A 13,720-nucleotide genomic window follows, 5' to 3' on the forward strand; every position below is an offset into this window, starting at 1 on the left:
ACTAGCTAGAAATATAAATATTACCTGTACTAGTATAAATAATAATAGTTACAGTTGTAACTACTAGAGTAGCACTACTAGCTAGAAATATAAATATTACCTGTACTAGTATAATAATAATATAGTTGTAACTACGAGAGTAGCACTAATAGCTAGAAATATAAATATTACCTGTACTAGTATAAATAATAATAGTTACAGTTGTAACTACTAGAGTAGCACTACTAGCTAGAAATATAAATATTACCTGTACTAGTATAATAATGATAATTGTAACTACTAGAGTAGCACTACAGGCTAGAAATATGAATATTACCTGTACTAGTATAAATAATAATAGTTACAGTTGTAACTACAAGTGTAGCACTGCTAGCTAGAAACGCCATGATAGACCAGTAATATGAATCTCGTTTCAGATAACCCAGTTCCTTGAAAAGAAATAGAAAGTATGATTATTTTTAAATTAAAAATACGATATCTAAATATCAAAAATTTTTGAATTCAAAGATAAAAACTACCTGAAGCCTCTGTTAAAAAATAAGAAAAATTCTTACTGTACATAAAAAATATGATGAATTTCCAAATCCCAATTTGAAATTAATGAGAGAAAATTATCAGTTCGAAATAAGTGAGAAATTTTCATATTAAGAAATATGATTATGCAAAATTAAAGAGTTTTGAAGTATTTTATTTTATAAAGACAAAAATTTATTTTTGATCTTTAGTGTACAAAAAAGTTGTTGAATTCATGTAATACATGATTTACATAGAATAGGCTATTGCACTTGCACAGGCATAACATAATTATATAATCATATGTTCTAAAGCTGAAAGGAATGGGCTTTTCTTGGCTGTTATTAAAGACAGCAATCTAAAATTTCTAGTAAAACTAACCAATGACTTACTTTGCCCATGACAATGGGATTTATTTTTCCACTAATTTCTATATGAGGAAATCTTTTTAAATCTCCTGTATATACAACTTATATTGTCCACCTTTTTTCTACGACTGTTTCGTATTAGGGGTTTTGCTACTTATAAATGTTGTCATCCTTGTTAATTTTTTTTTCAGGAAATATGTTTTTGTTGTATAATTATTTTATTTCATCAAATTAATTAAATCCTAGAATTCACAAAAGAAACATTTTTATATAAAATAAATTTCATAAAGGTAATTTAAATAAACTTAAATTATGTCTTTTAGTTAAATGAATTAATTTAGATTAAATCCTTCTTTTACAAATGACGTTTGAAAGGTAAGAAAGAGCAGAAAAATTTAGCATATTAATGATAAGAAAATAGTTAAAGAATCTTTAGAGACTAAGTTTCACAGGGTTTTTAAAAACAAGAAAATAGATGATAAATTAATCTCCAATGGGGATACATAAAATTACCCTAGAGTATATTAAAATAATTGGTTAAAAAAATAGACTGTACAAGTGTAGTTAAAGATAGAAATTATAATTTCGGTTTATGAAAGGTTAAAATTAGTATTCAGGGATATAATAAGAATTTACATCCGCTAATGCTCAAAGATTTCAAGAATATCTACTAGTTCTGCTATTATGGGATTGTAAATAATTGCTAATGCCTACATTTTCAGTATTATTTTCGAACAATCTCAATATTTGATCTAAACTGAACTTGAAAGATTCCATTTTAACAATTTAACTTAAGGTTGACTAAGTAAAATTTTATTTGACATTTACTTCCATTCTTTAGGGATATTTTTAAATATAAACAATGAGTAGAGCATAACCGCAAAATATTTATGTATATAAAGCATAGTAAAAATGTATCTATTGTTTTGGAGAGAATGTTTACTTCTAAATGGCATTGGCGATTCAGCCCACCAAGTGGCGCACCTCTGGGGCACCAGTTACACTCATTTGTTGTAGCCACCGCGCCGGATCGGGGTAAGCCGTATTTCATTAATTAGTATTTTTTTCAATTAGTTTTAATATTTTATTGCAAAACTATCGTGAAAACATTTTTGTAATTATTTTTAAAATAAAATATATATTTAATTTATATAAAATACTGTACTGACCCGGCTTCAGTTATAAAGTTGAACCGGCGCGGATCGATATTTTATTGAGTGTCGCCAGCAATCTGGCAACACCTCTGGCGCACCCTGATCCGGCTCACCACTAAATTATTTAAAGATTCAGCTCTGAATAAATAGAGTACGGGTACACTGCTATCTAATTAGAAAACCTAACTATGCATAGATTTTAGTGGCGTCAAGACATTCCCCAATTTGTCTTACTGTTGTTATCACGCGCCTGACTTCTAAAGACTTTATCTTTAGCAAAATTAAGGCTAAAACTAGAATTAAAAACTTTCCCAACTACAAGAGCTAAAGTTATAAGGTGATAGGAGTAACATATCTTTTCTATCTAACATCCTCACCTTATTTCTTTCATCATTGATCTTCTTGAGAAAAATATCCTCCAAACATCCAAGCTTGATACTCTAGAAAAAAACTTTAAAATTAAAATTCAAAATTAGTTTTCAAATTTAATACACCTACTCTTTTGTTGCTAGTTTTATTACCATAGTCTTTATATGTGTGTCTAGCCTATTATGTATGCAATTTATTTCTACTTATTAATAATTTTTTTCTTTTTTTGCAAAGGTCCTAAAGACATGTCTTAATTATGAAACTCTACTATTAAAACAAAGGGTATGTTTCTGAGGGGGATGTGAGGGGAATAAATACACCCAAAAGAGGATAAACCTTCTACACCCTCATAGGGATCTTAATATACTGGAAGTGGTGGGCGAATTAAAAATTGAGAGTTTCTTCTAAATTAAATTGAGTAACAGATCTAGAAAAATTATTGAAATTCTCTATATTAACGATTATGAAATAATGTACTTTTATTGTGTAGGAGAATTTCTATAAAAACTTGAAAATCTTTTAATTGAACCACACACACTTTAAAGTTTAGAACATTAAAGATTTTGTATCAAGTATGAAATACGGAGGAGGGTGTATTTTAATAGTTTCAAAAGTGGCCAAACGGTGCTGAACTAACAGTCGAAGTTTGCATTGATCTAAAGGGATAAGACAATGACCGATAAATAAATATACTACCCCAATGATTAAAATTGAATTAATTGAAACAATGTATCGCCTTACAAATTGTCTAATCGTCATAGGAATCGTTACAAAAAAAGTACCATGTGAAATATAATCAAAAAGAAAAGATAAAACAATCATCATGTTTTAAGTGAATATAGACTTTCTGGTTATTATTGTAAAGTTACCAATTTTTTTTTAACATGTCTAAATTAATAATAATAATAACTTCTCTGTTATTGACGAACGGGCATACTCTAATGTAGTAGGAGACCTTCCCTAGTATGTTAGACTTGCTCCAATATTTTTAAGTATTTTTAATTAAAATGCATTAAAAGTATTATGAAAAATAATTGATTCTCTGAAAATAATACCAGACAAAAATTTCTCTAAAATATTTCAAAAAGGAAACTATATCTGACATAAAATTGTTAAAAGCGAAGCTTTTCTATAATTAGATTAAGTCCGTCCGTACGTAACGGATAGCTTTTCGTTAATTAGGGCATGTTAGAATTGTCCTATCGATTTCAAACTTTGCGTGGTGATTCCTTTAGTAGCTAGGAACGATTTAGAAAGCGTAGCAACTCTATAATCATTACAAGAATATCCGTACGTCCATTTTAAACATGTCCATTTTCTTACTTTTTTAACAACAAATTAATTTTCATGTGATCAAATCATTCGATTGATCTGATTTTTGGTATATTAATTCCTGGGACTACAAAGTATTATGTTATAAGCGAAGCAACTCTATAATCAAGTACTAAAAATGTAAGTATGTCCATAAAGATTATCCTGTATCAAGCAGTTTTTCAACAAATTTACTTACAATTTTGGTTCGATTCTTATACATTTATATTCTGATTATTCAGTTATGACACTATAAAAATGTTAATGTCCGTTTGTCCTACCGTTACAGTGCTTCGCTTTTATGGATGTTGTCATCCTTGTTTCTTTTCAATCTATGTTAAAATCAGCCGCTAAATGATTTTAGTTATGTTTAAACTAAAAACTTTTTAGCTAATTGCCAGGGCTGCGTATTCTTTTTATTTTTGGCGATTTATCTGGGGAGGATCGTGGTACCATCCCCCAAAATAAATATAAACCTTCTCGGGACCTGCAAAAGAGAATCCGATCGGTTCAGCTGTAAGCGAGATCCTTTGGTACGACAGACAAACAGACAGTATCCTGTTACTTTAATATAGGGGTATATCTAGACCCCCCCCCCCCTTCATATCTAAAGGAGTTACTCATAGAATAGTCTTGCTACAAATAAACAAATATAACTTAATTATTTTACAAAATAAGTAAACCCAAACATTTAAGAACATAAATTGAGTTCTATAACTATTCAGAATACACTCTCAATTATTTCAAACTTTTTCTGAATTAATTGAAATGTATATGATAAGTATAAACCTTCTAACTGAAAAAGGAACCACACTTCACCCCCTCCCCTCATTGCTTAATTCATTTGAAGGAGGCTAAGATATAATAAAGCAAATCCCTATCCACACGGAACTCTGACAAAGCGAGGGTACCAAGGTCCAAGTACCACACTAACATAACCTAGCCAAGCTAAAGAAACCACAAAATGAGACTAACCCTCAAGTAGTTTTTGTGGTTTAAACCCGAAAGTGTATGTGTGACCCCACTAAGGGTTAAAGAGATATAAAAATATTACCTTCATGGAATACAGAGATTCAGCACTTATTTTCAATCTAAATAGATAATTTGATTAACAAGAATTTGTTATAAACCAGGATGAAAGCAGAACATAAAGCGAATAGATGTATAGTTAATCTTTTATCAACTATTAATATAAGACTAATTTACAGAGTAGATGTATTCAATATGGTCCTTAAAAGTAAAAAATGATCAAAGGTTAAAGTAAGAAGGAGGTCATAAATATCTAAAAATGCATTTTTATACATCAACAAAATATATTTATTAAACAAAGTTATTATCCCATTAGAGTTAGGGAAATGAAACGTTATACGACAAACTTTGAGTGTTGAAACCAATTCCATAAATCTTTATCAGAATATGATTATTTAAACATTAAACATAATTTCAGTACACAAAAAAATTAAATAAATTTAGAAATAAAGTAACCGAAACCATATTATTTTTTTAATTAGGGCTCGACAGTCGCAGCAATAATAATTCGCTTTTAAGAAAATTATTCATCAACCAATCTATAGAACAGCAGCGCAGCTTTTTTTATCAACCACTATTTAAAAATTAAATGGCAGGCTCTTGAGCATTGGTTTAGAACTGCTTATTATAAAACTAAAAATACGCTTTTTGGCAAAAGTTAAAAAACATAATTTATTTAAAATAAGACTTACCTTAAATCTTCAGCTTGAAGGATTTGTTTATTATTTCCAGACATAACCTACATATGACAACAATTGTAGAAAATATATACTTCTAAAACAATTCAATTTTAGGTTAGCAAAGAATTAGATTCATTTTCCGTAGAAGTTTAACATTTGAGACGAAAGAAATGGTTTTTATTTGTTTTAAACAATTATCTAAAACTTTTTCTTCTTTTCAAACAAAACATCTATTGTATACTATTCAAAATTAGGGCAAAACGCATTAAATTTGCGATGCTTCTCTAAATGTGAACAGTGTATGTCGGTCTGTATTTGTTTTAGTTATGCCTTATCCTTTACCCTTTTTGTTTTACTTACCAACGTCAGTAAATATAGTTTGGCAATTATCCTTATATTAAAGTAACAGAATGTGTGTTTTTTTGTGTCTGTCTGTGTGTGTGTATGTTTGTCTGTACCGAGGGATCTCGCTAACCGCTGAACCGATCGGGTTCTCATTAAGAGGATAGCTTCTCATAGGTCGCGGAAAGGGTTATAACTATTTTAAAGTGCCACTAGAGGCTTCTAGGGGAGTAGGCATTAGTATTATATACATTAACTAGCGGCTTCGCCCCTAGCCTCTAGGGGCTTTGCCCCAAGAGGTGATAAAAAAAAATATGGCGAAAATCTCCATGGAAATCTCCTTCAAAAAAAAAAATAAATAAATAAAAATAGGGGGGGGATTTTTTGGTTTTTGGGGGGGTTGGGGGTGTCCCACCCCCTAGAAAATAGCTTAAAACCACCACAGGACCAATAGGTAGATACCCTGAAGAGTAGAATCCGATCGGTTCAGTGGTTACCGAGATCTTAAGGGACAGACAGACAGAGGACAGACGGACAGACGGACAGACGGACAGACGGACAGACAGACATCGTTCTACTTTGTATTATAGATATCCTCCTTTGCTAAAAAAAATATTATTAAAAAATTCTGCCTTTTCTAGGGGTGGAAAGTTAAAGATTAAGTTTATCATAGTTATCCTCTCTCTTCTTGGCAGTTGAAGAAGTATTGAAAATGTATTAAGAAGGTTGCAATCAATTTTGGTGAAAAAAGATTAGTTCAGTATGTACACAACAAACTTGGGAAATTTCACATCATAAGAAAATGGATCGTAAACAATAATTATATTAAAGAAAAAATGTATTTGGGGGGTTAAATTAGGTGACTGTCAGATATGTTTAGAAAAACTTTAAAAAAAAGATTACTTTTTATGGAAACTTATTCCTTTTTAAAATGAAAAAAAATTCTACCTTTCCTTGTACAGACTTCCAAAAGAAGGATGCAAGCCCTATGAAAATCAGCTGAGATACATCAACTTTTAAATGAGTGACAAACGGATAGCCAAACTTTTTCTATACCATTGATTGAAGGATGAAGCATTTTAAAGTTTTATTTGAATTGTTTGAAAAAGGTAAAAACAGTCTTAAAAATAAGTCGGGGGAAGGAATTATGGTTTACTCACTGGGAAGAAGGATTAAATCAAAACTGAACATTCAACATTCGTTTTCCTTCTTTGTTGAATGACTTTATTTTATATTAAAATGAAGGCTATTAGATTATATCTTTGAAGAGTTTTATTGCTTTTAAAAGATTATTGAAAAAGGTGTCTTAACTTCAGTAACTTGTTTGAGATACAATAAATTTAAAAATAGAAAATGCTCACTATGATAAAGAAACTTTCTATCTCTAAACTGAATCGAACAGGTATAGTTACATTGGTTTAACTAAATCATAATAGTTGCAATATATTTTTGGGTAGCTATTCGTTGTGGGGATATAAAACCTTGAGAGAGTTAAAAATGTAATGTAACTTTTCTTAATACATACCCCTTCACCCCCTTCTGCACAACACGTACAGATACAATGAATTTTAGAGTAGATTTGTTGCTATAAAAATGACTGACCTTTCCCACAATAAATTGTATAGGTATGGTAACGGCAGTTCCAATAAATGCTCCAAGGGCAGCACTTTGTCCCAACCTAAAATAAATATTTCTTATATCAAATTAAAGTTATTTGATGATTTGTCGTTATAAGTTCTTATTTTATTAATATTTTGTCGACATTATAACCAACATTAGTCAATACCACATGAACTTTATTTTCCATGTTAATAGAGCCCTCTGAAGATTGACAATGGCATCACATATTTATCTTTTTTAAAATCACTAACTCTCTAAAAATGATAAGCTTGCATTTATAACCTTTAATTAATCAGAAAAATTATAGTAGCCGTGCTACTCTATAATGTACTTTATCTGACCTTTCATCCGTCGACCGTAATTCCACGGGAAAGTGTATTTTCTCGGCTGCTAGATAGAGTAACATATCTATAACAAGGGTAGGTCCGTCCAGGACAGTTAGCTATTTTCATGAATTTAAACAAGTTAGAATTGTCCTATGATTTCAAACTTAGCATGATGATTGCTATAACAATTAGGTACAATTTAGGAAGCATAGCTGATTTTTTACTTTTTTATGTTATGTATGTTATAATTACCCTAATCATCTTATTTTTGGAATACTTATTCCTTTTTCAACAAGGTACAATGTTATAAGCAAAGAATCTCTATGGTCAATTCCTAAAATGTAAGTATGTGCTTGAACAGTATCATATATTTAAGAAGTTTTGCAACAAATTTAATTACAATTTTGTTAGAACTTATCCATTAGTATTCTGCTTATTCAATTCTGGCACTCTACAAGTATTAATGTTCGTTTGTCTTACCGATTCTGAGCTTCGTTTTTATAAATGTTGTTATCCTTGTTTTTGTGGAAATACTTCTACCCAAAGAGCATTGCAATATATAACTATTATGTCTGTTGGTCCGTCGACCATTTTTTCAGGATTTTCTATCATTCCTCTATTTCTATTGTTTTACTTATTTTTCTTTCTTTCTTTGACCACTGAACATTCGCTCCATAATTCATTTTTTCTCTTTGCAAATCTAATATATTTTTGTGCTTCGGTACTTATGGATGTTGTCATCATTGTTATTTTTTTGTTTTATCTTTTAATTATTCTGAGATAATTAAAATAGAATATTTGTTTTATGTATAATAACAAAAAATCGTTGTCTAATTTGTAAACAAAGTAATATTATCATGAATAAATTATTTATCAAATTATAACTTTTCTAATACATAATAATAATATTAAGATTGCTATTACAAATTATATGTTTTCATATTACATAAATATAATTATATTATATCTTAGTTAGGCTAGAAGGACAGTATGTCATGTAAAATTATAGCAATGTAATAACCCAAAAGTCTCGGGAGATAAAAAAATATATATAGGAAATTATTGGGTTATAATTTTGTACTAAACTACATGGGTGGAGTTTATTTTGTTTATTTTTGCCTACTGTCCAAATGTTTAGTCTTAGCATATATGAAATGAACAATTTTTTTTTCAATTACCTAAAGTAAATTACTAATTTATGATGTATATGTCAAATTATTTCATTTTATGTACATTTTTATCATAAACATACATTAAGAAATTGCTTATGGAAACCTAAAAAGAAAAAACAAAAAATAATCCTGAATACTTAAAATTTAAATAAAGTTGAATCTCCAGAGAAGAATAGTTCACCAAGTTAGAGATTATCTTACTGGTATAAAAATACCAAAAACATTTAAGTATTGATATAATCTTGTTTCTTAGAGAAATTTGGAAAAGATTAAGCAAATTAAAAAGTTAACTTTTTAAAATTAATCTTTCAGAATTAACTTTTTATTCTAGACTTTATTTTTTACGCATAATTTCCGCTAGGTAAGTCCAGTAATGTCCTAGGAAAAGTTAACTCAGGTATTTTTAAGCCTTATTTCTTTATGTTTTATCAAAAGAAGTTTTGGGTATAGTCCTTTCCACGACATCCCTCCATAAGGAGCGATTCTTCGTATTTTTCACAGTAGCTTTTCTCCTATTTCTAGCCCCTGCGGGGGGCTCTAACCCTGCGGGGCCAATTACCTAACCCTGTGGGGCAATCACCTAACACAATATAACCTAACCTAACCTAAAATAACCTATAAAAAGCCATTTTAAAAATACGAAGAATCGCTCCTTATGGAGGGATGTCGTGGAAAGGACTATACCCGAAGTTTTAACAAAGAATACATCTTGTTTTCAGAATTTCTAAATTCTGAATTAATCAAAAGAAAATTTCTTCAAAACTTCTGTAGTGTGTACAATTTCACTTTTGTTTTCATGTATGTATATGGTTAAAAATTACAATGAAACAAAGAACTTTTTCAAGTGTAATTTTTGTAAATATAGGGTTTTAAAGAAAAGATATCGTTCTTCTATCAAAATAGATAATTCTGAACTACTTGCCTTGAATAAACGAGAAGTATGACAATGCACACTTTCAAAGGGATGGACCACACCAAGTGAAGATTCCAAAACATCTCTCTAAATATTTATTATGTTATTATTTTGTTCTCTTTATTATATTTTTCTTAATCGCACGAAATGGATATATTTGCGACATATGGATAAAGATGCTGTGTTATGTTTGTTTTACATTCAAATCATAAAGTTATTGGGACTATAATGACCTAAAGTATAAGGTAAACTATTACTGAAATACTAACATACACCACTTTTTAGAAATTGTTTTACTTTGATATTGCAAATTTGTACTTGTTGCTTTAAAAGTTGCTTTAAAATCAAAGCTCTCTATGACTAAAGTAAAATGTATAAAAATCAGACGTCTGTTGTTAGTTCAGTATGTTGAATCGTTGATAGTACTACATATTGCCGACGAACCCCAAACTGTCCCAGTTTTGAGCAAGACGATTTCTGTAACGTCATATAAAAAGGGAAGGGGGGGAAATCTCTTCCCTTTTCTCCCATCTCTTTTGAAGAGATTTTCTTCCCCCCTTCCCTTTTTTTCCCGAAACGTATATGACGTAACTGGAATCGTCTTGCTCAAAACTGGGACAGTTTGGGGTTTGTCCACATTGCCCCTTAACTTGTTCGCTGATTCTGACACATAATATCTAAACATTTCTGTTTAATTAATTGTTATCTAAATGACAACATCAATAATATCTTATAATTTAAAACTGTTTAAATTACCGTGCTAAATTTATGAACTTTATAGTCCTATTTATTTCTCTCTCATTTGAATGCTAATTCGATTTAAGTTTGCTGGAATAAAAAAGATTTATATATATCTAAAGTTTTATTTTAAAACTTGGATTCTTTAATTATCTAATTAACAATAAATTTTCACAAAATAAGGACGATTATTTCCAGTAGTTGCAAAGAAGATTTGTGACAAAAGTAGGATAAATTTCCGAGGTTAATTAACCCATCTATCTATATGTTTTACCGCTCCCGACCCCCACTCCTCCAAAATAAAAATAAAACGTTGATGGAAACTTGATATGTTATTTACCTGATATTTTGTGTATCTTCAGCCACTATGTTTAGAATTGTTCCTAATTGAAGATAGGAATCCCTAAACAATATTTTATTATACAATTTTATGTACAAGTTATAAAACATTTTTTATGTTTTTAAACTCTATAATTACTACATATTAAACATACATAATATCAATTCAAGTTAATTTTTAAAACAAGTTCCAAAAAGTTTATTCTAAGAAATTAAAAAAGGTTTGTACTTGAAGTTCTGTTGAAAGTTTCAGAGAGATAGAGAAGACAATGGGCTATTAATTACACTAATCTCTAAAGTTTTATAATAAAGTTTTCTTATTCGTTGGCATAACAACTTTGGGGACTTTAGTGAATTTTCATTGGTTGTTTAATTAAGTTGAGTGTTCTAACGTTTCAACCAGTAATGTTAATCTTCAGAATGGGTAATTTTGTGTATCAACATAGGGGATGTCACCAATTTATCAGCCATTGTCTTATTCCTTTATATCCTTGGAAAAGTTCTGTAAATTGTTTGAAAGTTCATACAAAGAACTTAATGAGAGAGCTATGTAATTGTACATACTTAAATTTAGGCGAAGGAAAAATAATGTAAATACATAATTCTTTTAATATAGCTGTTAGAAAATTCTCCCTAAGCCTTTATGATCATTGCCAATTGAATATTTAGGGAGTTAAAAAATAGTAAAGAAAAAAATGATAAGAGGATAATTTCCTTAGGGGAAGGGAGGTTGTCCCCACTTTAAAAAGTATAGATAGACCATTATGAATGGCAGTTGTTAATAAGTTTGAAAGAAATACTGACTGATACCAAATATACTATTTAAAATCTCTATTTATCTTCATGTATATATACTATATCTTATTGATGTATCACTCTTCTACCTATTATTTTTAATCTTCTAAACTATGCCTGTCTGTCCATACTTCTGCACATATAATCATTGCATCCAAATTTTATATTCATATTTTTACCTGGCTTCATTTTCATCTTGTTGTTCTCCTTGTACAGTAACTCCAACTTTCTACAATTTTTAAAAGTATTTGCAAAAAAAAGAAAAAGATATTGTCTTGGAATAGATAATTTTGTTGTTGGAAGTAAAGTCGTTTCAGGCTTTCACACAAAAAAATATCAACTGACAATGATATAGTTTAGTTAACATGATAAAAAAAAGTTTCATAAATTGATATATTCAAAGAAAATAAAGATTCAGCCAAAGACATGAAAAAAGCAATATTAAACATCTTTTAAACCCCTGATCCAGTGATCAAGTCAATAAAATGTAAATAAATGGATTAAATAAGTGTTTCAAAATCCTATTAAGTTTGGCTGTAGAATACCTTTAACGTTAAGAAACAAAACTATACTTTAATCCTATTGTATCAGACTGTGTTTTGAAATATTAAACATAGAAGTTTTAAGAAAACTGCATTTTAGGCAGACAGACATACAGGTAGATACACAGTAGATATAATTTGAATAATATTTTTTTATGAAGAATTATTTTGTCGTCATTAATATTTCCATGGTCAAATTTCTTATTTCTTGTCCCTGGCATTCATTTATTCGCTTGGGCAAACAGAGAAGGTTAACATAGTTTTACTTTACTAATATACATAAAAAAAGATTTTGAACAAAAGTAGGATTCTAATCTTGTTACTAATAAAATAATATTGTCTTAAATCCTTACTTCGCGTTCTTACTGTCAAAGACAACTAACCCTTTGATCACACACTACTTTCATCAGTCTTAAATGTACTTGATGTCGTTATCTGACATAGTTTGAACAATAGAAACTTTAAGGTCTAACTTTAAGTTTGATGGGCATTGGAAAGGGTAACTAATATTTTTTTTGGGGGGGGGGGCAGGGGGGGGATGTAGATTTAAACGGAAACCTATCATACGACAAAGTCTAAATTTAAATTTTCAAGTGTGCCAGTGATACTAATAAGTAAATTTTCTGTATGCTGATTCTGGAAAAATATGGCAGAAATCTAATTAAACGGTGGAAACAAATCCTAGTTTTTTTCTATATCTTAAATGATAGAAATTAGTGCAAAGAAGAAAAAGCATTTTTCTTTTTTGCCATGACGTTTTGGTATCATTAAAAAATAAGGATGAAACCCTTCATGGTGACAAAAATATGTAAGTAGATAAATTCTAAAGATCCTTATTGCCAATGGGAATTACCACATTTGATTTAATTAGCCTATCTTACAAGAAAAGTAAGTAGCATTGCAGATTGTCAATGATTTGATAATTTTCTAAAATCAAATAAAACCTTGTAAATCCAGCATAATCTATAGTACTGTTTACAGACAGACAGTCAAACGGACTGACAAGGCGAGTTATAGAGTAGCGTAAATATCATTAATTTAAAAGCAATCATTTTAGGCTTTTCAATTACAGTACAAAAAATATTTAAAAGTTTTCTACCTTCATTTTGATACCATCTCTAAAAGTGAGTTTTGTCTTTTGATCAGAACTTTTAATGTCGCCTTTGTTATCATCTGTTACAATACGAGGGATAAGAATTTTAATAAATATATGTTGTCAATATATACTTTTCAGACAAATTGTATTGCTATTTTGAATTTTAGCTAGGACGAAGAACTAAGGATTCTAACACAGGGTTGGGGAAGAAAAGAAAAAAATCGTTCTAAAACATAAATTTCTAAATAAATATAAAATAAAACTAAGTGAAGTTATCGAAATCTTAAGCTTCAAAAAAAATTTATTATTCTATAGCGAAGGATCTCGCTAACTGCTAAACTGATACAGTTCTCCTTTACAGTGTTGCTCCTCATTGGTCATAGGAAGGTTTAAAGCTATTTTGAGGGAGGGTA

At 29.5% G+C, this 13,720-nt stretch overlaps 1 protein-coding gene across 1 annotated transcript in view; it reads right to left on the reverse strand.

Moving 5' to 3' along the window:
* The window catches only part of LOC145324504 (ATP-binding cassette sub-family C member Sur-like), a 31,997-nt gene extending 18,599 nt beyond the window's left edge, over window positions 1-13,398 (reverse strand). Inside the window, exons 1-9 of the mRNA XM_080167088.1 lie at window positions 13,311-13,398; window positions 11,849-11,898; window positions 10,876-10,938; window positions 9,807-9,884; window positions 7,369-7,444; window positions 5,437-5,483; window positions 4,770-4,806; window positions 2,413-2,475; window positions 317-428 (exon numbers count right to left, since the gene is read on the reverse strand). Coding sequence (XP_080023214.1) covers window positions 317-428; window positions 2,413-2,475; window positions 4,770-4,806; window positions 5,437-5,483; window positions 7,369-7,444; window positions 9,807-9,884; window positions 10,876-10,938; window positions 11,849-11,898; window positions 13,311-13,316 — 532 coding nt within the window. The 5' untranslated portion in view covers window positions 13,317-13,398. The remainder of the gene's footprint in view (window positions 1-316; window positions 429-2,412; window positions 2,476-4,769; window positions 4,807-5,436; window positions 5,484-7,368; window positions 7,445-9,806; window positions 9,885-10,875; window positions 10,939-11,848; window positions 11,899-13,310) is intronic.
* Between the last annotated feature and the right edge of the window lie 322 nt (window positions 13,399-13,720).

The sequence above is a fragment of the Acartia tonsa genome, chromosome 7 (genome assembly GCF_053477335.1).
Source record: "Acartia tonsa isolate MP-2025a chromosome 7, ASM5347733v1, whole genome shotgun sequence".
Taxonomy (NCBI): domain Eukaryota; kingdom Metazoa; phylum Arthropoda; class Copepoda; order Calanoida; family Acartiidae; genus Acartia; species Acartia tonsa.